This window comes from Aspergillus brunneoviolaceus (assembly GCF_003184695.1).
Source record: "Aspergillus brunneoviolaceus CBS 621.78 unplaced genomic scaffold BO95scaffold_12, whole genome shotgun sequence".
Taxonomy (NCBI): domain Eukaryota; kingdom Fungi; phylum Ascomycota; class Eurotiomycetes; order Eurotiales; family Aspergillaceae; genus Aspergillus; species Aspergillus brunneoviolaceus.
The window spans coordinates 25,886-47,076 of record NW_020290742.1 but is presented as its reverse complement, the minus strand read 5'-3'; the positions used below and the strand labels follow the sequence as shown (position 1 = coordinate 47,076).

General features: G+C 53.4%; 14 protein-coding genes across 14 annotated transcripts; 6 read left to right on the top strand and 8 right to left on the bottom strand.

Moving 5' to 3' along the window:
* Positions 1-27: 27 nt before the first annotated feature.
* Positions 28-755, bottom strand: BO95DRAFT_511951 (uncharacterized protein; the record flags this gene model as incomplete). The annotated part of the gene is made up of 2 exons (XM_025591477.1): positions 28-63; positions 264-755. The coding sequence occupies 2 exons, from the start codon at positions 753-755 to the stop codon at positions 28-30; spliced, it is 528 nt and encodes a 175-aa protein (XP_025445288.1).
* A 130-nt stretch (positions 756-885) lies between these two features.
* Positions 886-1,197, top strand: BO95DRAFT_460626 (cytochrome P450; the record flags this gene model as incomplete). The annotated part of the gene is made up of 1 exon (XM_025588752.1): positions 886-1,197. One exon carries the CDS (start codon positions 886-888, stop codon positions 1,195-1,197), a length of 312 nt encoding a protein of 103 aa, XP_025445287.1.
* Positions 1,198-1,334: 137 nt separating this feature from the next.
* BO95DRAFT_439920 (DSD1 family PLP-dependent enzyme) lies at positions 1,335-2,619 on the bottom strand. The gene has a single exon (XM_025585835.1). The coding sequence runs from the start codon at positions 2,574-2,576 to the stop codon at positions 1,470-1,472; it is 1,107 nt and encodes a 368-aa protein (XP_025445286.1). The 5' UTR covers positions 2,577-2,619; the 3' UTR covers positions 1,335-1,469.
* A 1,507-nt stretch (positions 2,620-4,126) lies between these two features.
* BO95DRAFT_428993 (uncharacterized protein) lies at positions 4,127-4,651 on the bottom strand (the record flags this gene model as incomplete). The annotated part of the gene is made up of 1 exon (XM_025584871.1): positions 4,127-4,651. The coding sequence occupies one exon, from the start codon at positions 4,649-4,651 to the stop codon at positions 4,127-4,129; it is 525 nt and encodes a 174-aa protein (XP_025445285.1).
* Positions 4,652-6,480: 1,829 nt separating this feature from the next.
* BO95DRAFT_355861 (polysaccharide lyase family 1 protein) lies at positions 6,481-8,086 on the top strand (the record flags this gene model as incomplete). Its single annotated transcript, XM_025582270.1, has 6 exons — positions 6,481-6,680; positions 6,864-7,007; positions 7,063-7,188; positions 7,237-7,333; positions 7,447-7,680; positions 7,748-8,086. 6 exons carry the CDS (start codon positions 6,481-6,483, stop codon positions 8,084-8,086), a joined length of 1,140 nt encoding a protein of 379 aa, XP_025445284.1.
* A 169-nt stretch (positions 8,087-8,255) lies between these two features.
* On the bottom strand, positions 8,256-10,028 carry BO95DRAFT_489043 (cytoplasmic protein; the record flags this gene model as incomplete). The annotated part of the gene is made up of 3 exons (XM_025590544.1): positions 8,256-9,606; positions 9,636-9,968; positions 10,024-10,028. 3 exons carry the CDS (start codon positions 10,026-10,028, stop codon positions 8,256-8,258), a joined length of 1,689 nt encoding a protein of 562 aa, XP_025445283.1.
* A 253-nt stretch (positions 10,029-10,281) lies between these two features.
* BO95DRAFT_428990 (uncharacterized protein) lies at positions 10,282-10,734 on the top strand (the record flags this gene model as incomplete). The annotated part of the gene is made up of 1 exon (XM_025584870.1): positions 10,282-10,734. The coding sequence occupies one exon, from the start codon at positions 10,282-10,284 to the stop codon at positions 10,732-10,734; it is 453 nt and encodes a 150-aa protein (XP_025445282.1).
* Positions 10,735-11,432: 698 nt separating this feature from the next.
* BO95DRAFT_356083 (short-chain dehydrogenase/reductase) lies at positions 11,433-12,618 on the top strand (the record flags this gene model as incomplete). Its single annotated transcript, XM_025582286.1, has 4 exons — positions 11,433-11,511; positions 11,598-11,876; positions 11,957-12,485; positions 12,528-12,618. The coding sequence occupies 4 exons, from the start codon at positions 11,433-11,435 to the stop codon at positions 12,616-12,618; spliced, it is 978 nt and encodes a 325-aa protein (XP_025445281.1).
* Positions 12,619-12,688: 70 nt separating this feature from the next.
* BO95DRAFT_382897 (DUF3425 domain-containing protein) lies at positions 12,689-13,947 on the bottom strand. The gene is made up of 2 exons (XM_025583405.1): positions 13,757-13,947; positions 12,689-13,631 (listed from the first exon to the last, which is right to left on the bottom strand). Exons 1-2 carry the CDS (start codon positions 13,863-13,865, stop codon positions 12,904-12,906), a joined length of 837 nt encoding a protein of 278 aa, XP_025445280.1. The 5' UTR covers positions 13,866-13,947; the 3' UTR covers positions 12,689-12,903.
* Positions 13,948-14,643: 696 nt separating this feature from the next.
* On the bottom strand, positions 14,644-15,561 carry BO95DRAFT_489038 (short chain dehydrogenase; the record flags this gene model as incomplete). The annotated part of the gene is made up of 1 exon (XM_025590543.1): positions 14,644-15,561. One exon carries the CDS (start codon positions 15,559-15,561, stop codon positions 14,644-14,646), a length of 918 nt encoding a protein of 305 aa, XP_025445279.1.
* A 1,065-nt stretch (positions 15,562-16,626) lies between these two features.
* Positions 16,627-17,260, bottom strand: BO95DRAFT_489036 (DUF1772 domain-containing protein; the record flags this gene model as incomplete). Its single annotated transcript, XM_025590542.1, has 2 exons — positions 17,176-17,260; positions 16,627-17,087 (listed from the first exon to the last, which is right to left on the bottom strand). The coding sequence occupies exons 1-2, from the start codon at positions 17,243-17,245 to the stop codon at positions 16,627-16,629; spliced, it is 531 nt and encodes a 176-aa protein (XP_025445278.1). The 5' UTR covers positions 17,246-17,260.
* Positions 17,261-17,832: 572 nt separating this feature from the next.
* BO95DRAFT_460616 (DUF1772 domain-containing protein) lies at positions 17,833-18,382 on the bottom strand (the record flags this gene model as incomplete). The annotated part of the gene is made up of 2 exons (XM_025588751.1): positions 17,833-18,248; positions 18,322-18,382. The coding sequence occupies 2 exons, from the start codon at positions 18,380-18,382 to the stop codon at positions 17,833-17,835; spliced, it is 477 nt and encodes a 158-aa protein (XP_025445277.1).
* A 333-nt stretch (positions 18,383-18,715) lies between these two features.
* BO95DRAFT_460615 (NAD(P)-binding protein) lies at positions 18,716-19,621 on the top strand (the record flags this gene model as incomplete). Its single annotated transcript, XM_025588750.1, has 1 exon — positions 18,716-19,621. One exon carries the CDS (start codon positions 18,716-18,718, stop codon positions 19,619-19,621), a length of 906 nt encoding a protein of 301 aa, XP_025445276.1.
* A 336-nt stretch (positions 19,622-19,957) lies between these two features.
* On the top strand, positions 19,958-20,622 carry BO95DRAFT_460614 (uncharacterized protein; the record flags this gene model as incomplete). Its single annotated transcript, XM_025588749.1, has 3 exons — positions 19,958-19,963; positions 20,025-20,477; positions 20,536-20,622. 3 exons carry the CDS (start codon positions 19,958-19,960, stop codon positions 20,620-20,622), a joined length of 546 nt encoding a protein of 181 aa, XP_025445275.1.
* Positions 20,623-21,191: the final 569 nt, after the last annotated feature.

The window sequence follows — 21,191 nt, the reverse complement described above, 5'->3', positions numbered from 1 at the left end:
AGGGGCTTGCTTTTGTTGGGTCTTGATTTAGTGTGCCGTGGAATTTGTGTACTTCTTAAGGATCTACAGAAGTCAGTTTGTTCAATTCCGTCGTAATATTACAGATTTCACTCCTCTACTCCGGCGCAATATGTATACATACATTGGTCGCGTTGGGGGCAAAGCATTAAGCGTGGACTTCTAAGCTACTTTGTAGATCTCTGATTGCCAGAGAGGTGAGAGCCTCCACAGGGTTATGTGTTATTTTGCCCAAGGTATCGTACTGTGCTGTACGCACTTTCTCGTCGGATGACGAACAACCGCGTCGAGTTGAGTACCTCCAGGTGCGTGTACTTGCTCTGTATGTTGTCTAGATTGGCCTTCATGGCATTCGCCTCGTTCGGAGGCAGCTTTCGTATCCCTTCCAAGTACTTGTGCGGCAAAACGAGAACATCGTTGCCCGTCAGTTTCCACGGTCGGTCCTTGTACTGCGTGTATCCCTGCTCGACAATCTTTTCGGCGGAGACAAAGAACTGGAAGCGAGCGAGCCAGGCATACCAGAAACCCACGAAGGATGCGTTGAAGGCAGCATTGCCAGCCCTGGTGGTGCTAAGCCAGTGCCGGGTAATCAGGTAGATAAGCGCAAGACTGGCTATTGAGATGATGTACCAGGGCATTCTATTGCTGGCCGACAAATCAAGTGTCTCGAGCATCCGACTCACGTCGCCCGTGCCGCTCGGGTTGACCTGTCTTGTTGCCGGGGGTGGCCATACCATTGCGGGCGACTTCTTCACTGAGGGGGTAAGTAGCCCTAATCCGTTCCCTAACTTTCAGAGACATCTGCAATGCGATAAGCCATTAACCCCAAGACTAACTCATGTTGCAATCTAGACAGTCTTCTCCTACATGCAATGGGCCGCCAACGTCTCCCCGCGCAACTATGCCGACCCTACGAGCTTCCACCTCGAGCGCTGGCTGCGGCCGGAAGGTAAATTCGAGAAGGACCGTCGACGCGCGTCGCAGCCATTTCTCCAGGGCCCGCGGGATTGTATCGGACAGAGCCTAGCCCGCATGGAGATTGTACTCATCCTGGGGAAAGTTTTGTATTGTTTCGATCTGCAGGCGGAGGGTGATCTCGGTCGGTGGGAGGATCAGGAGACATACGCGGTTTGGGTCAAAGCGCCGCTGCCGGTAAAGTTGAGGGTGCGGAGGGCCTGAATTAAAGGGTGATGATACGAAGTAGACGAGTCGAACAGGGATATCCCTGAGGGGACAGTCGTTTGAAGCTGAGGACGTCATTGCCATAGAGGTTAGGATCAACACCGTGTTAGGTAGGCTGTTACATTACTTCAGCACTGCCGCGGCCGCAAGCTAGGCCAGAAGCCTTTGATTGAATATGAATTGTGAAAGGGGTGCACACATTGGATGGCATTCGTTGCTGCATCATGATCTTCGGAATTGTGCGAAGAGCCCATGAAGAGAATTCCCATCTACTGGACCTTGCCCCTCGAGTCCACCGACCAGATCTCCTCAATCACCCCATTCCGATGCGCATAGTAAAAGTCATGCAGATTGATCGTCGGATCAATATGGCTGGGGACCATCTCCACCCGATCACCAATCTGCAAATCGGTGGTACCCGCCTCCCAACTTAAAGCCCCGTGCTCATCCCCGAGATTCAGATGGGCGTACTTCGCATCCTTACACTCCGCCAGTCCACTATCGGTCGTCAACGACTTCAACCCCGCATCAATAGTGACCTGCCGCTCCCCCTGCCGACTAATCACCGTCGACAAGATCGTCAGACTATTCGCATAGAACCCGCCCACGGCATTGCGGTAATCCGTATCCATGAAGATAAACGACCCCGGCTGCAGCTCCGTCACCCCAGGCACAGAGGCACAGAACTCCGCGGTGCCCGTGCCCCCCGTCGTGACCACCTCAATCTTGTGTCCGTCCTTGCCCAGCGCCTCCGCCGTGCCAGTCAAGATCGCCATCGAGGCTAGACACTCCCTCTTCCGCTCCTCTCGACTGTGCAAATGCTGCAAGTGGCCCTCATACCCCTGCACCCCGATCAACCTCAGATGCTTGAGATTGTCGGCGATATGCCTCCCCAGTTCCAGTGCCGCAGCCGTATCCGCCACTCCCGTGCGGTGCAGCCCGACATCCAGATCGATCAGCACCGCCAGAGGTGTGTTGACGTTCGCTTTCCCGAGCGCCGCATCGATGGCCGTCGCCCCGACCGCGCTGTCCACCACGATCCGGATCCCCGGGTGCTTTTTCACCAGTTCCACCAGCCGCTGCACCTTGGGGGCCCCGATGATCTCGCACGTGATCAGGATGTCGTCGAAGCCGGCGGCGGTGATCGCTTCCGCTTCTGACACTTTGGCCACGCAGCAGCCCTTGGCGCCGGCGGCGACGAGTTTCCGGGCGAGGGCGGCGCTTTTGGTGGTTTTCAGGTGGGGTCGGATGTTGCGACCTGTCGGGAGAAGCGTGGAGAAGAGTTTGTGGATGTTGGTCTCCATTAAATCCAGGTCGACGATCATCGACGGGGTGTCGAGGGCGGAGAGGGGGTCGCCAATTTTCGGGTTGTACATTTTGGTGGTTGTGGGTGAGTGTCGTGTATAAGGTAGGGAGAGGGGTAATTAGGTGCAAAGAAAATAGACAGTGGCGGCGAGGAGAGGGGGCTTTGCATTATTTATAACAGAATCTTGGGGAGAGATGCAGCTTGCCCCTCCTTTGGGGAATTAGGCTTATCTGCATTGTGAACAAGCCGTGCACGGCCGCCAAGGAGAGAGAGAGCCCCTTGCTGATAAGATATCGTACATACCCCGATAAGCTGACAGCGCAGTGTCCACCAGACGATAAGCCACAGAGTGAGTGTCACCCTTGACCTCAATCTTACCAAATCTCTCGAAAGTCTGTACTAGAAGAAAGTAGAACCAGTCCGCGAACAAAAGATGTCAACGCTTGATAGTACCTTATTCATGTGTGAGGTATTAGATGTATTGGACCAGATGCGGGGAAGCATACCCGTCAACAAGTGGGGCTGATCATACCCATTTTCGGGTCAACTGGACAAGCCTCCTTGTTTGGTTGAACCATCCGTGCCGCAACCACCCGCATGCGGCAATTACTGGTATTGAAATGACCGCTTAGAATACCGGCTACAGCTGTCGAAGTACATGTACACGACTTCTCGGTCATGTGCGATGTGGATTACACCATGTGCATTACACCTCTTGAGATCCCGCTTCATTACACCTCCTACACATCCAGTCATTTAAAATTTTGGGGGATGAGGATGACGAGGACGGCCAATGCATGAAGAGCTGGGATGTAGATGTGAAAGGGTAGTTTGTAGTACATGACAGCTGCGCTAGAGAGGATGTATAATTTGTCTATGGAGTATCGGTGAAACCATGATTCTATATAACAGCATAGCTTACTTAAGTGCATTGCATAGCACAAGCTCTTTCCTCGTAGGAAGCATTCATCCCAGATAGTCTCCAGATAGTCTCCAGCAAATTGCTGTCTCCCAGAGCGAAGCGCAGCAATGTGCCAGCGTGGCATTAAATAGCATGAACCGGATTCGTTATACACCGAATCTAAAAAGAATTTGAAAGTGGCTCTCATGCTTACTTATCTTATGGCAGTGGGTCTGTTCGGTAAGAGCCCTTTGGGGCAGATCTCGTGAGATGAATGTGTTCTTCACAAAGAAAGTCTGGTCTTAAGATAGAGGGATATCATATTAACAAATTTGTCGATGTTTGATCGTGGTGTGTTGTAGCTGATGACTTAAGTTTGCTGACGTTCATATCTAAGCTCAGCATGGCTTGAGGCTCCAAACAGAGCCTGACAAGGTGCGGAGCGTCTTGCATCGCATTGCGAGGTAATAAAACATTCCCAATTCTGGACTTATGTCTCACTTCAGAGAAGGTCAGTATAACCCCAGGTCCGCAGCGTATGGGTAACACTGGCTTCGTTGCATAGCGAAACAAGCCTGCAGCTACGGGGCTAATTTATCGTTTACGAAAACACTGACCGAGTATAAAAAGTGATTTTATTCAATAATGCCTAACATTTCATAATTCAAATCCTGCCTGCGTACATACTGAAATCTACTGAGGAAGTAAATGTACAGCCTTCAGGGTGCTGGTTGACCATTTAGCCCCAGCTGCGCCATCCGAGTTTCATTAATGCGAGACATCAACCGTAGTGCTTCAGCGATAATCGGTCCTGGAACCCTTTCCGCAGCGACGACAATCTCCTCTGGTCCATCGGGCTCAGGCCGAGCACGTTGATAGCGGAACCGGAACGTGGACTGGTGGAGCCGGCACGGGGCATCGGGGACTGCTGGATCGCTGGAGCCACGGTCAATCGCCCCAAAGGAAGGCTTCGCATTCCCGAAGCTTGACCCCATGTCCATCTGGCACTGACCCAGGCGCAAGCTCACGTCATCTTCACTTATGTTCACATAACCGGGCACGATGACCGTGCTGTAGCCAGCGTGGCCGGTATTGTTGATGGAGTGTATCACCGGCACTGTCCAATGTTTCCCGCGAATGTCGAAGATCGTGAGCGTCGCGCTGACCTTTTTGATGCTGCAATCCGTGTCTACAGCCCCCCACAGTGCCAGGGCAATAGCGTCTAGGCAAGTGATGGGTGCCATGGTCTTGATTTGCTACGATGATTAGAGAGTCTCGAAAGGGATGGGCTATGAGTGAAGGGTGGAGAGAATGAGTGGGCACACTGATTCTCTTACCAGGGTGCAGTTTCGCACTTTATACTTTTACGTTGCGACATGTCTACTGCTGTGGAGAGTGAGATTGAACATTTGACGTGAGGACCTATTGCTTTGGAGGCTGCAGAAAGATATATCACATGGAGATCACCGGAGAAACGTGCTTTTAGAGTAGTACTCAACTACCTCACAATGCTCATTGTTCGTCAGCGCGGCGCTCAAAGCAAAATGATGCCGAGTTTCATCACAAGCAACGGGGACTACGACCATGCATACCCTCCCTCACTGTCTTGAAACCTATCTTGACGACGTTTGTCCTTTGAGCCCATTTACACAACAAAGATTCATGATTGTGGCATACACTCTCCGTCAAAATGTGCTCTATGCCTTTCCCAGGTCAACTGATGGGTAAAGTCTAATCACGAGTCTATCCTTTACGATCCGCCCCTCTTTGACCTCAAACTCTAGGTACACTATCGGCTTTACTGTATCTCCAGATTCACCTCGAGCACGGCTTGGATGGGGATGTTCGAAATAATAAACTGCATCAATTACATAGGCACTGGATGTAGGCTCCGGTTCAATGCACGGCTATTAGCTGCAGCGACAGCGACGGATGACATGGACCTACTGGTACTGCGAGCATCCGTAGTAGGGACAAGTGTGAATTCGATTGAGGGAGCCTTTTAGCTCGCCTTTTAGAGCTGAGGCTAGAATGACACTGTAGTCTCTTCCTTTGTCTTATCTGCGTTTTGGAAATAATACTACGCCTTCGGTATTCAATGGCACGAATAGGAAATTCCTTGAGCAGACAGGCTAGATAACAGGCAGAAAAACATCGATAAAAGTGGATACATACCTAACGGTCTACCGGCGGGAATAAGATCACTTTGCTTTCAATATCTCTAGTTTTGAGTGACTGGACTGATACTCACAAAACCAATGGCGCCATCAAGCATTCTCATAAGTTTTTACCCGATGTGCTTATCTTTGTCGCCATATCATATCGACCATGCAAAAGTTAACAAACTGCGTTATATGCATTAGTCTTCCGGTTCCTTGATCTCGGAATGCAACCAGTAAAGGTGATGACACTGGGTCTATTTTGTCACCACAGGAGCCCACGATAAATCTCGCAACCAATATCCATTAGTGGCAACAGGATATTATTGATCGCTTCACACTGAGAGAACAGTGGCATCTTCCCAGACCCCTTGGCAGTCAACCCATCGTCCCCCCTTATACTGAAGGATACTATAGCCCCACGGACAAATCTCCGCAAACGGCGGAAATGATGGGACAACCCCTCCGTCAATCAGTCTTTAAGGAACACCGCCCAAACATTTTACTCTAATGCAATTTGACAAGGCACTAGTAATTAGGCTCTTGGGGCTAGCCCCGCTTCTCTTCATGCTCTCTTGCGTCCTAGTGGGTGCACTGACACCTTGGCCCCCAGCCGGCAGATTCAGCACACGGGAAGTACTCCGCACAGGACGGGAAACTTTGTGGCGCGCCTCCATCAATCAACGCCGAGGAACTTCACCACATGGTTTCCAATTTACGGATATTCACTAATCCACCATTCTCTAGTCACTTGTCACCGGCCCCACTGCTCTTCATGGCTAGTAGTCGCTTTAGGTGCTACTAGCCAAGAATTCCCTCTGTTGAGCCCGGTGGGGTTGGAAAAGACATATAAAGGAGTTATACTCTGCGGGCTGAGATTAGAGCACGGCCAGACAGTAACGATAACCTGCAATATGGCATTGATCACGATTCTCAGTGTTTTGGCCGTTGCGGCCCAGCTCGCCACAGCCGTGAGTGTTTCCGGTGCGGCAGAGGGCTTCGCAAAAGGTGTCACTGGTGGTGGTAGTGCCACTCCGGTTTATCCTACCACAACTGATGAGCTGGTCTCGTACCTCGGTGACTCTTCGGCGCGAGTGATTGTTCTGCAGCAAACGTGAGTGCAATCTCCCTAGCCCTAATCACCTCCCCCTAAGTGACATTCATGACGTCGGGGTGTGATGGCACCTGATTAGCCCCTCGGCCCACCGCCCGCGGGGGCTGGGGATGATGCCATCTCAGACAGATGAATACGTCCATCTCGACATCTGTCAACAAAATCATGAGTTAACTGACATAGCTTTGACTTCACTGGCACTGAGGGTACCACTACGGCCACCGGATGTGCACCCTGGACGACTGCGAGCGGTTGCCAGCTCGCCATTAACCAGAATGACTGGTGTACGAACTATGAGCCCGACGCTCCAAGTGTCTCCGTGACATAGTACGTGTCTATTCTCTGTCCGATCTAAAACCTTCGAACGCTGACACTGTGATAGCGATAACGCTGGTGTGTTGGGTATCACTGTCGCATCGGACAAGACCCTTATCGGCGTCGGATCCACCGGTATCATTAAGGGCAAGGGTCTTCGCATTGTCAGCGGTGCTAGCAACATCATTATTCAGTCAGTCTCGATCGGCTACGACTAATGCCTTCTGCTAACCTGGTCTAGGAACGTTGCAATCACAGATATCAACGAGAAATACGTCTGGGGTGGTGATGCCATCACCCTCGACGACGCCGATATGGTCTGGATCGACCATGTCACGGTTCGTCACCCGCAGCCCCGTCTTGGTCTTCTCTTCAACCAAGCTCTGTTTGCCCTATTCGAGCTCGCACAGTGCGGGCATCCTCTCGTCCAGCTTAGCTAACAAGCGAATAGACCGCCCGCATTGGCCGCCAGCACGTCGTCCTCGGCACCAGCGCCGACAACCGCGTCACCATCTCCAACTCGTACTTCAACGGTGTCACCAGCTACAGCGCAACGTGTGACGGCTACGCATACTGGGGTCTATATTTCGACGGCTCGTCCGATCTGGTCACTCTCCAGAAGAACTATATCTATCACTTCAGCGGCCGGAGCCCGAAGGTCCAAGGCAACACCCTTCTACACGCCGTAAGCGAAGTTTTCCCAGGATGAAGTATCATGCGAACCGGAAACTCAACTAACAATGAGTGACTAGGTCAACAACTACTGGTACGACTCCGACGGCCACTCGTTCGAGATTGGCAGTGGCGGTTACGTACTGGCCGAAGGCAACGTCTTCCAGAACATCGACACTCCCGTCGAGTCTCCGGTGTCGGGTCAGCTGTTCACTTCCCCCGACTCGACAACCAACGCAGTGTGCTCGACCTACCTTGGCCGCGCGTGCCAGATCAACGGGTTCGGGAGCTCGGGCACCTTCTCGCAGTCCGACACCGCTTTCTTGGTCAACTTTGAAGGCAAGAATATCGCGACCGCGTCAGCGTACACGGCGATCAAGACGACGGTGCCGAGTAACGCGGGACAGGGTAATCTCTGAGCGGTTGGCCAGGCTCGAAGTATGCCTTACCCTGGCTGGTAGCAAAGTAGCACTTGAGGGGCTACGCAACGGGAGCAGCCAGATAGCTAGCTAGGAATAGTATATATGCACATCTTACACGCCCGTCTCGGTTGATTGAATTAGCATCTGCATGTCCAATGATCAAATCCTACATACAACACTGCTTCTCTCCCACAGCCGACACGCGGCAATAACACGAAGCCCTAACCAAAACATCGGCCGTCGCGACGGCAATATCCCGCGCCGACTGGATAAACACCGCCTCGTCAGTTTTCCCCTGGCGCGTAAAGCACTCATACAGCCCATGCAACCCCCACACGTTGTTCAGCTTCGCCCTGCGCCGCGGATAGTCCTTGGCAAACCCTAGATCCTCGCGGAACAAGACCTCGGCCTCTGCCACCCGATCCTGCTCCAACAGCAGACCGCCCAAGGCATGGCGCACGGGCTGCATCCACGGCGGCGGATCGGAGTAGGGCAACGCATCCTCGCGGCGGATGGCTTCCCGAAGCGCCGCGAACGCCACCTCGTGATTCCCCTTGCGGTATTCCAGCTCCCCCGTCAGCATGGCCGAGGCAACGCTCAGAACATCCACCTGTTTACATGGAATGCTGTTCAGCCGGGACTCCGGGACCTTAGCGCGCGCCGCTTCGAACTCCCTTTGCGCGAGCTCCCCTTCGTGGATCCGGCTTAGCGCGCTGAACGCCAGCCCGCGTGCGTAGAGAATGACCGCGGTCGAGGCGCAGTAGAGCTCGCGGTTCGCCGGGAGGGGAAGAGTGAGGATCTCCTCCCAGCGCCCGAAGCGGATGAGCACGTGCGCCTTGCTCGCGACGAAGCTTTCCACCGAGTCCGCCACCGGCGGACTCTCGATGGACAGCAACTGGTCATCGAGCACAGCTTCCAGCTTCTCGGCGGCGGACATGGCGTCGGCGAACCGGCCCGACATCATCGCCGCGTACAGCTTGGCGCAGATGTAGTGCACGCGGTAGGCGATGTAGGTGAGCGAGCCGCCGGGAAGCAACGAGAGGCTTTGGGGACTGAAATACTTGTCGTCGGCCAAGGTGGCGAGGTGATTGGAGTCGACGGCGCGGCAATAGTCGCCGACCGCGGCGTCGATGTGCGTCGGCATGTGCAGCATGTGCGAGGCGTCGGGGACGAGGGACCGCAGCCGGTCGGCCGCGGGGAGCGCCAGCTCAGGGTACGGAGACATCTCCATGACGTGAATGTGCAGGTGGCAGAGCGCCGGGTGGTGACGGCCCTCGGCGGACTGCATGCCCTCCTCGATGACGCGCCGCGCTTCGACGGTGTGTTCGCCGGTCGGCTTGCCGGTGTCGAGATCCCAGAGCCCGCGCGGCGTCATGCACATCAGTGCGTCGGCGAAAAGGGCTGCGATGTCTGCGTCGGTCCCGAACCTCTGGTAGACCGGGCGCATGGCGTCGGCGTATGCGCGGTCCTGGGAACTGAAGTCATCGGGGATCTGATCGGATGGTGGAAAGCGTGCCCTGAGAGCTCGAATCAATGCCTCCTCGACCGGGGGGTGGCTTCAAGCAGCAGCTCCCAAGCACGCGTCAGAGCGCGGTTGGCCTTCTCAATTGAAGCGTAAAGGTCCTCCTTGTCGAAGAATCTGTAGGCTTTGTTGTAGTTGGGCCCGGTGGCGTAGGCGATTCCCCAGTATGCCATGGCGCACTTGGGATCGTGTTGCGCGGCTTGCTCGAAGCATTTGCCGGCTTCGCCAACGTTGAAGGAATAAGCCCATACCAGGCCTCGGTTGAACCATGTCTGTGCTTCCTTTGAGGTGGTTGTCACCTTGCGAGCATGGGAGCCGAGGTCGAAGTAAGGCGTTTCGTTGGGGTTTATGCGTTCCCTGGAGGAAAGGTGTCAGGTGCAGGCTTGAACAGTGGTTGGGGGAGTCGACTTACATCATGCTGTGATGCCAGGTAATTGTATGTTCCCAGTGGTATCGACTCACCACACTGTCAGCCGATATTTATAACGGTGTCTGATGGATCGGCGACCTCGGGCCAAGTGGGATGCCGTAAACCCGGCATCCCGCGTAATTAGAGGCCGGATGTCGTGTCATGGTGAGGATCTACCCCTGTGTGATGCCGACAGCGAGCATTTAGGTTTTGATTCTTAACTGCACGATATGCCACCCCTCGACCCCATGCCCCTCAGCCATGTGGATCATCTCGGCAAGCTCGACCCGAGGGCCGCTAGCTCTTCGACTGCCACCGGGCGCTCAGCACCGTCGACGGGACGAAGAACCTGTGGCCGCGGCCGGCCGTGGTAGGGCTGCAGCCGTGAGGAACAGTACACGCAACCATCGCCGGCAGGGAGTTCCGCATCACCAGCACCCCGTGCAAGCACTTTCTGGTCGGCCAGGTCACTGGGACTCTGGTCGAGCCAGATTCGTTCGGCATGCGCGAGGACAGCAACTAATCCAACGCTATATACATTCCCGACGACACTTGTACATTGACGAGCTGGAGCAGATTCAAGATGGCGTGCACGTGACGGCGACGATTATTGACATGGGCAATGCCAACTTTGAACTTCCGATCGGTGCGTTCCAGATCAACAAGAATGGTAAACAGGCATTGCGACTAGCCAGGCGCATTCCCTGGCGCTGATGCAAATTGAGTCATGGACCTATGTCAAGAAACATGGGACGGATTGGGCAGGGGGTTCGATGAGGCAGGGTTCTGCAAAGGTCTACTGGACCACGCCCAGGACACAGAAGGTCATACACTGTAGACTTGGGTGGAGAGACAATATTTCTGCTGTCGGTTCGCTCGTTGTGATATTTCAACTGAACTGCCGTGAGAGATGTTTTGCACACGGCTAATTTCAGCACATTCACCAACTCACTGGGGGTTTAATTCCAAAGTATATAGGGAGAACCACAGTGTCACCGCACGACAAACTCTGTGAGATTTACCACCAACTCAAGGGAGCGGAAGTAAGATCGGAATCGGTGTTATCTCCGTAGCACTGCGGTCCAATGTATGGCACTGCATACATACAGGATGCACAGCACCAAGAGGCTGCAGCTTTTTGGAACTAAGGTGAAACTTCGACTGATGTGTTTTGCTGAACCGGAACCGGAGATAAGAGTGGACCGCATTGCAGTATTAATTGCGCTGACTGAATGCCCCTGGATGACGCTCAACTGTCCAATCATGTTGTAGCATGTCAGCCACGCAATGCGGTGGTCTGCAAACCATGTGGCTTTGATTCAAGTCCCATTGCCCCCATGACTAGTGGTTTAAGAGCTCCCGTTCCACTCATATGTTTTTTTCAGACTGATTAAGATCCTTCAACAGAAACGATGGTCTCAATTGCTACCGTACGAGAAAACAACTCCGCCATCACTGGCCTTTACGGGTCCGGCCTGGTGGGTGTGTTTGGTGAGTTGTACAGTCTATGAATCCGCTGCCATGTCACCAGTGATGCACTTCGCCTATAATCCACTAACAGGACACGGTGCATACAGTCGGCGGAACCAGCGGAATAGGCGAATCGACCGTCCGCGCCTTCATCCGCAGCACCCATGCCTCACGGGCGTACCTTGTCGGCCGCGACCAGTCCCGAGCCAGCCGGATCATCGAGGAATTGCAACAAATGAACCCAGACGCGCAGATCACGTTCATCAAGTCCGACGTCTCCCTATTACGCGAAGTCGACGAGGCATGCAGAACCATCCAACAAAACGAAGACAAAGTCAACCTCCTATTCCTGAGTCCAGGAGTCGGGACGATGAAAGGACGGGACGGTACGGACCCCCATCTCCTCAGGGCAACCCCAATGTAACCCTCCTCTTCGTCCCAACCTCTTAAGTGACTGCCGTAACAGAAACCACCGAGGGCCTCGACAAAAAGCTCAGCCTCCACTACTACTCGCGCATGCGCTTCATCGCCAACCTCCTCCCGCAGCTGCAGAAAGCCGGCGCTGCCACCACCGCAGACGGGAACCGACCCGCACTCTCCCGCGTCGTCTCCGTCCTCGAAGCCGGCCACGAAGCAGCCCTGCAACTGGACGATCTCCCCCTCCAAACCCACTACTCGCTGCGCAACTGCGCGAAACACGCCACGACCATGACCTCCGTCGCGATGGAGCACCTCGCGGCCGCGTATCCGCAGGTCTCGTTCGTCCACTCGTTCCCGGGGCTGGTGCGGACGCGGCTCGACCGGGATTTCGGCACGGTCACGAAGTGTGCGCTCGCGGCGTTGATGGTGCTGGCTAAGCCGTGGGAGACGCCGCTGGGTGAAAGTGGGGAGAGGCATTTGTTCGCGGCGACGGATTTGCGGTTTCCGGCGCGGGGATTTGGGCAGAATGGTGGGCGTGGGGTGGCGCAGGGGTCGGATGGGGATGCTGGGAGTGGGTTCTATCGGCTGGATTCTGCCGGGGAGACGTATCAGCCCAGTGAGCTTATGCGGCAGTATCGGGCGGAAGGGGTAAGGGATCTGATTTGGAAGCATACGGTTGATGTGTTTGCTGCGGTGCGTGGTGGATAGGAGAGTTGGATCTGGTGGGGGGTAGAGATCCCTCAGAAGAGGGATCGAGAAGTCGATTTTCCTTTCCTGTAGAGATGTCGTCCTGTGCATGCAATCTGGTAATAAGTGGCGTAGTGTGAATGGATGCATTAGACCTTTGTACATGGTAGCTTTGTCCCTGGATGTCCGCGGGTGTGCCAGCACACTTTAAGCAGCGTACTCGTGGTTGTGCGTAGTGGTAGTACAGTATGTAGTCCCAATTCACCGAAATGGTAGCGAGGCATTCTGTGCACCGAAGGCTGTTGTTTACGTGGCGCCCACCTTGAGCCTCTGAAGTCCCCGTCTACCCCTCCAATAATTACTATGCACGATTATCTCCGGGCACCCCTCAATCACCCACGCCCACTTGGTCACAAATAACTGCGACACCTCCCAGCTCTGCGGCAGCCAAGGGTCTCCCCACACCATCATCCCGATATCGCCGTTGGTGGGGTCCACGATATCGGTACACAGCTCGCAATCATTGAACGAGTCCGCGGCCCGGACCAGATTGTCTCGCATCCGCGGGAACGGGAAACAGTCCAGCCAGGGATGGTGGGATATGGTGCATTGAGTCGATGTGGGGAAGAGACTCGCCGGAAGGGTCTGTCGGCTGGGGTTTCCTGGGAAAGCCATATTGAATGGGGAGATAACGTCATCTCCCATGGCGTCAATGCTCAAACCCAATGTTACCATATTATCCACAAAAGCACGAAGCACGTTGAACTTGGAGAGCGTGAAGAGATGATCCAGGCAAGGATCGGCGGCATAGTATCGGTCATAGGCAGCTGCGCTGAAGCGCGTCATCATTGCTACGGCCTCGATGAGTGTGGTGGGCTGGGTGTGCGGTCGTCGCGGACTCAGTATCTGGTCTTCGACTTGGAAGTGCTCTGGTCGTGGGAGTATCGGGGCATATGAACGAGGCAGAGCGGCCTGGCTCTGCTTTCTAGCCTGCTGCAAGCGCATGGCTTCTTGCCGCTCTTGGCGTTTTCGCGCTCCTGTTGAGGCCGTTAGTTTGTGCTGTGAGTAGCTTCCGCTCTACAACGGGATTTTTGCGGGTTCGTATGTTGAAATGTAAAGTGGATGTGGGTGCGTGTGGGTGCATATTCAAGGTACCTACGCAAAGCACGCTGGTTGATCTTGTTTTGCAACTTCTTGCGAAGAGCAGGATCGGTGATCCCGGACCAATCCTCGTCCAGGCGACGGATCCGCTCTTTCGGGGAGGACATTTAGACGGTGCACTAGCGTTCAACTGGGCGTGACACGACTGCTGGGATTATGCAGGCTGTGGTTCGTGCAGTTGAATGTAGGGAGATTAGCATCGGTTTGCCGGTGGATGCAGAGAAAGACTGCTGCGATGAAGGGGCGAAATGGCTGAAGACTCAAATTGATGACTGATAGAAGGAGAGGTCGATGATTGGCGGACAATCCGTCCTCCGGATTTTAAGCTCTGGGATCATTAAATCCGACCGGACTTGAACTAAATCGGAGCAGCGTCCGTCTCGGGGGCTCGGGTTCCCCGGTTCCAAGATCCGGGATGACGGTTGTACAGCCAATCACTGGGCAGCACAGTATGTGCATGGTGCCCTACAGATTTAGTGTTCTGACGGTATTAGCTGGGAAAGAGTAGGTATTCCCCTTGCTAAGAGTGATCTATGCGATTCTTTGAGTATAGCTTAAAAGATTCAAATGTAACGATACCCGGGTGCATCAATGCGCTTCAGGCATTTATATATTTTTCAGTTGGTGTCACAGTACGATCGATACTCGACTCAAGCTGCCTGATATGAGCAGTGCATTCTACCTGTTTTCAGTTTCTACATATTTTTTTGCGCTCAGGGTCACATAGTAAAGCCCCGCATTTGGAATTCCCTAGTGTGGCAACGAAACCACGGTACATAATTTTCGATTTAATGTCATTGTTACACAGACAGAAAAAGGTCGTAGGAATAAAAAGGACAAGGAAAAGGCAAAACAATACAAGCAAAAATCAGCAGGACGCGATTTTCACCAAATAGTGTCAACATGCCCAACAAGCTCCGCTTGCACCCATCTGAACAATTCCTCCTGAAGATCATGGTTCTGACTGAGTTTGGAACCTGCTTCGGCCTTGCCGATCGGCCCATAGTACTGACCATGTTTTACCTCAGGGCTCACCGCGGCAAAGATCTGCGAGAGGGCGCCTTTCTCGACCGGGGTAGCCGCCAAGCAAACCGCAGCAGACAGGAAGGGTTTGAGAAAAGTCCCCGTGGAAGCATGGTGCAGGTTCGTCGCCACCATGCCCGGGTGCACAGGAATGATCTTGACCTCCGTCTCTCTCTCCGCCAAGGCCCTCGCGTAATGTAGGTTGGCGAGCTTGGATGTGGTGTAGCGCTCTGTGGTATGTCGGCTAGGGGCGGTGGTGCGAAGTTCGTCGAATTTGTAGACGTCACTGGGCGCCCGAGCGTGGGCGGCCGACGAGAGCATCACCATCCGGGTCTGGCGGTTGAGTTTCGTTGTAGAACGGAGAGTGGGGAGAAGGAGTTGCGTGAACAGCGCGGGACCGAGGACGTTGGTCCCGAATTGGATCTCGTAGCCGTCCTGCGTCAGACCTTCCGGAGTCATCATGATTCCGGCGTTGTTGATCAGGATGTCGAGGCGAGACTCTTGACGGAGGAATTCTGCAGCAGCGGCTTTGACGCTGTCAAAGGAGGCAAGATCGAGCTGGAGGAAACGAATGATGTTTGTGGAGCTGGGACTGGCTCTGTTGAGCTCTGCAATGGCTTGCTCGGCCTTGCTGCGGGATCGTGCGGCGAGATAGATCCTAGCCGGGTGGTGCTCGCTGAGCTGGCGGATGGTCTCGTACCCGAGCCCTACATTGCCTCCGGTCACGATTATGACCTGGTCGTGGAGATCGGGGATGTCTTGAGTCCGGAATGTAGGCATAATGGGCCTCAATTAGTAGTAGGTTGAGAGTGAGTGGTGTGAAAGTAGCTGATGGTTGAAGGTAGTGCAATCCAGGAAGTCTGCCTGGCAACATGCGCTTGTACGAAAGAATCACTATCTGCCGAACAGTCACTTCGGCGGCTCTGCTTTGGATTCGCATGCAGTAGAATATATAGTCCGCACTACTTCCGACTCTGATGCAGACTTTGATCAGAGTTGGGATCAATACTGACCACTACTGCCTACCTGTAGATACCTTCAGTACCCACCAGATTTATGCCACCTCGAGTGCCTTTGATTGGCTTGAGATCTGTCATCCCCACTGCACTTATTTTCTTGTATTGTCAGTTCCGTTCCCCGGTTGTCTGTGATTGGCTGGTGACCCGTCATCCACATGCATATATTTTTCAAGCAGGATGCAGGGCTGGTGGGTCCCGAGTCTGGACCCTTGGCTTCCATTCTGAAGACTCTGGCCAGGGGAGCTCTACTGAGCCAACGTCTCACCATGAATAAACAAGGCAATCACCCGAACGAACAAAACGAACGATGATAATTAACCTCGGTCAACCCAGTTCTCGAGTGCCTGGGTTCAGTCAATAAGCCATGATTGATAAGTCCAGATCTGCCGATTTCATCTTGTGGTATTGGCTAACCCACTCCCGGTCATTCCAGCATAGAAAGCAGTGTAAGAAGGAAAGAAGGCGGTGAACCGGGTGTTCTACTTCAACCTATCTAGGTACGGGGCCATAAGGACAATCGCAGTCTTGGAGACATAAGCCGTGCTCATTATCGTATCTCTGCGGCAACTCTCTTGAGATCAGTCCCTGGTTCTTACGTATCTGTGTTATTGAAAATGCGAATCTTGTGTTCATAGCTAAGGCTGGAAGCTTAACAATACAAGGATCTCAATGGCTGCCTACCATCCAGTAGCTCACCGGTTATCTGAATCACGGTTGCAGCATAGAACATTTACCCTGTGCTCTTCTCCAACTACTATTCAATTGTCCTTGTAGGATCCAAATCCAAGGTGAAAACTCCAACATCCATCGTGTCATTACCTGACCTCTAAATCCATGCCGCAAGCATGCCCAACGTCGCCCCTGCAAGAGGCAACAAGCCACGTAAGCTATTCAATGAGGTCCATTTCTTGAGCAAATCTTGGCTTCGCGTCTCATCTGCTGCGGTCAGATCCTTTGGAGACTGCGCCAGGGCGAGAAGGGCATTGTTGGTCGGTCTCATGGTGAGGATAGTATACGGCACGATGCCGAGGGTCAAGACGGCTGCCGCAGTGTATAATCCGGCGCGGTTGTAGGCGGCGGAACGGAACAGGGGTCCAGCGGCGCGGACGGACCAGGCGAGGTACAGAAACGCCGTGGCGGTAGCAACCGCGATCGGAGGGTTCTGCGTCTTGCCCTTCTCGTAGAATCCTCGCCACAGCCTGACGACAACCCTGCTGGGTATCGGGGTTTCCTTCTGGGCTTCCACCACGGCGGGCACAGCGATTAGGCTGAGTGCTGCGATGTTACCTAGACGGTGGTGCTTTTAGTCAAGGGGGCTATTCCGTGGGATAAGGAATATCAAAAATGGGAGCGTCATCTGCTGTAATATACGTACCCGATAACCAGGCCGCTCCGCTGAAGCCAATGGCCTGAGCGAGACGGTAGCCTAAGGGGAATGCTGTCATGATGTTTGATGAGGGTCTTGTCCTGGCAAGAAGTGCATTTCGGATAGTCGTAGTCCAAATCTCTTGGGAAAACATGTATCATATTATAGGGTTGGTCACCGAAAAATGGCCATCGACATCATGGGCCATTCATACGATTGGCCATCAATGACCGCTTGACTTTTCCAGAGTCCGAGCCAAAGTCCGAGCAGCGGGTAATGATTGCATCGTTACTTACAGATTACCGTACCGTACGTAAAACGAAATGAGATCGGTGGTGATTCTCGCACTGTACTGTGCCTTCCACCCAGCCTGTAAACGAGGGCAGTATATAGATCCAAACCCTAAATATAACTTGGGGTTACAAGGCTAGAGCCAATATCTGTACTAATCAGAGTCGTCATTGGACACTCCCTCGTAAATATATGAAAAGAAGGACGAAGTATCATTCATGACATTTAGTCTTCCAAACCAAGCACCTCAAGTGCCTGATCTGAGACAGGTTTATGGAACCTTTTGGTAGGATTAATTGTAGATCATGTCTTAGTTTGTGTAGCGCATCACAAGTAACTCCAACAAGGGTTGTTCTTATGATATCCAATGAATCACTACCATGAGAGCATGCCCATAGCCAGGACGCTTCCCAGCAAAGGAAATATTGTCCGCACCATATTCAGTGTTCCCCAGCTGGCGAGCGCCGTTTGTACATCTCGAGTCGAACCCGCCGACCCAGCCTGGCACTCAAAGTCGGCAGCCGCAAAGAGAACCATTTCCGGTCCTCCCAGGGCCACAATCGTGTAAGGCACGATGCCCATGCACGCGGTCGCGGCCGCCAGAAGCTGTTGGCTTTGCCTTTGGGCGGTCACCAATCCAAAGCAGACCGCTGATAGCACGACCAACGGGGTGCCTAGGTTGTGGCATTTCCGGTGGACATGAACCCATTGCTGGGCAGCGAGGCGCGTGGATTCGTGAACGGCGAGCTGGGCCGTGCTGACACCAGTGAAAGAGGAAGTGAAGATAGTACCTGCCAAGAGAGGTTTGTAAGTCTTTTGGTTGGATTCTGGTCAGATGCTGGGCCAGGGGTAGGCTCAACTTACCGGCCCCAAGGGAGGAAGAGATGACACCAGTGGCATGGACTAGAGACAAAAAAGGCATCATACTGGATAGCCCCCCATGAAAACATAACAGTCCAGGAATAATACACTGACGTTCAACCATCAGGAAGCAAGTCTCGTCTCACGGCCATTTAAAGTACTGTTGTGGATGGCAAACTTGAAACTTACGCGGTCCAACTCGGGTCACGGACGCAAGAAAGTTCCAAAACCCGACCGGATTTAGGGCTGGATTGACAGTCCGTCGACCAAACACATACAAGTAGCAAGGTAAGTTAGCATCTCAACGAACAAACATAATATTATCATTCGGCTTGATTATTACATAGGAACCGCGATCAAGAATCGCTTTCATCTTTATCCTAAATCATCGGTTACAATGCCCAGGTACAGCAACGTGATCGTCTTCGGTGCTACCGGGGATGTGGGATCTGCCGCTGCCTTGCAAGCCCATCACCACGGCGCTACGGTGTCGCTGGCGACACGAAACCCCGCAAAGCCAATTCCTAAGCTCGACCACCTTCCTTTCACAAGATACCAAGCCGACTTGACACAGCCCGCTACCCTGAGAGCTGCAGTTCGCCAGGCTGGCGCGCAAGCTGCTTTTATATATGGAATCTTCGACGGGGCGGACTTCATGAGGGTCGCGCTCCGAGCACTCAAAGAATCCGGGGTAGAATTTGTCGTCTTCCTAAGCAGTTTCATTATCCTGACCGACATTCATGAGGTCGATCCCTCCGACATCGTCCCCTGGGAGCATGCTCAGGTGGAAATCACGCTGGAAGAGATCTATGGTAGCTCCGGCTACGTGACGGTGCGGCCTGCATTCTACGCCAGTAACCTTCTTCACGAGAAGCAGGCCATCCTACGGGGACAAGTCAAACTGCCCAACCCCGATGCCACTTTTGACTTTATCTCATCGGAGGATATTGGCCATGTCGCGGGGACGATCCTGGTCAATGGCGCCCAAGAACGCATCGTGCGGCTCCTTGGGCCCGAGAGGATGACGTTGAGAGAAGCGGTAAGAACTGTGGGCCACGCGCTGGGCAAGGAAGCCCAAGTCACTAGCATTACTCGGGGAGAGGCTGCCGCGCAGATGGAGGCCGCCGGCATGCCGCCCGCTATGATCCAGTGGCACCTTCATAACGTGATCGATCGCGCTGGATGGTACCTGGAAAGTCCTGAAGCGCTTATGGCACGCGAAAACATTCAGAGGTATGCTCAGCATCCCCCGCAGCGCTTGCAGCAGTGGGTAGAGAGCAATCTGGCCAAGTTCCTGGAATAATTTTCCGGGACTGAGCAAAACTTCTAGCTGAGGTGGAATGCATGGTGTGGTCGCTGCACAGAACGAAGAGCCTGTTGCTCCGACCCCACTTTCACATAAGAGAAAGTGTATATAATTACAGAGACAAAGCAGTACATACAGACACGTGTCATATCTGCTTCTTCACTTGTCTAGTCCAATCACGCTTCCATGATACCCCTTGCGCCGCATGCGGTAAAGCCAGACGATTTCACGTGACCTACAGTAAATAGTGCATTCATTCCTCGGATCTCTCTTTCCCACGCACCAATATTCGCGATTCCTACAAATTTTCCTTGGTCAAAGTTCATCACAAGGATGCAGGTGAGCACTCCCCTCACAGTTCCACCCCTGTACTTGGACCGCCTCTCATCGCAAGTTCCAGGGCGAGATTCCAGCGCAGACCGTCAGCTCCCTGGGCCAAGCCCTGCGAGCCGTGGGCGGGCTGACCAAACCGAGTGGTCGAGGATTATTCATGTTCCAGTGCCTGCTGGCGGGGAGCTCGACAGCGGCCATCATCGGCCTGTTCGGGGCGACAGTGCTGGGTTGCGTCTTCACGGCCGGCGCAGTCGGGTTCCTGGGCGGCTCCTGCGTGGGTTTTCTCCTGGGCAGCATCGGGTATTATCGAACATGCTGCCGTCAGAGCTTGATCGCTTTCATCAGGTATCCCGAGCTGATGAGGCATCACATTGATATTGATTTCGGCATGCATGGCGTAGAGAAAGCCTCGCGGTTCTGGGGTGCAAGTGTGCAGAAGACTATGCAGGAGGTCCGGAGTGATGTGGCGCTCCAGGGGATGTTGGTTGCCGCCTGGCACTCGGCTGTGCCGGCTATCGAGGTAGGTTTGTACTTTCAGTCGTGGACGAGGAGAGGGCTGACCAGGATTACGGGATTAGGATATTCAGAACCAAGAGGAGGCTCGACTGGTATCTAATCAGGAGGGCCAACATACAAGACATGACATTCAACCGCGTTCGACGTGATGCAATGAATACAAGGGGCTTGCAGTATATCTACAACACAAAAGTAACTACGGTACGGTCTGCCACCACGGCATGGGTGTTTCATGAGAAAGGATTTAGAAGATGAGACTTGTGCTGAATACAAGCGGAAACTGGGTTGGGATCAATAATGCTTCATCCGAACTCGAGACCGCAGACCTCAATTGAGGCGCCGACTCTGGGTACGGAACTGAATGATTTCAATCATCCATTGAAATTATGCTCACGATGCATCATTGTGGGTGGGGGGAGGTTGTCATGTCAGCCTTGCCCTGAATCCGATAAGCACTAGGGAGATGGGTGGATGCCGTAGCCGCCACTACTATACATCACCCTTACTTTACTGGATGCATGACCACGTCACCCCTGTAAATGTGTTTACACAATGCCTAATTGGTTGCCTCAAAGAAGAATTAAAAAAAAAAACCGAATTTCTCTCCGAATCCCACCCCAAACTCCTCTCTCTTGACTTTCAATGCGTCTTTCCGCCCACGTTTTTACATTAGATATCAATAACCTTTACCCATAAAATATCCCCCACAAAGAGAGGC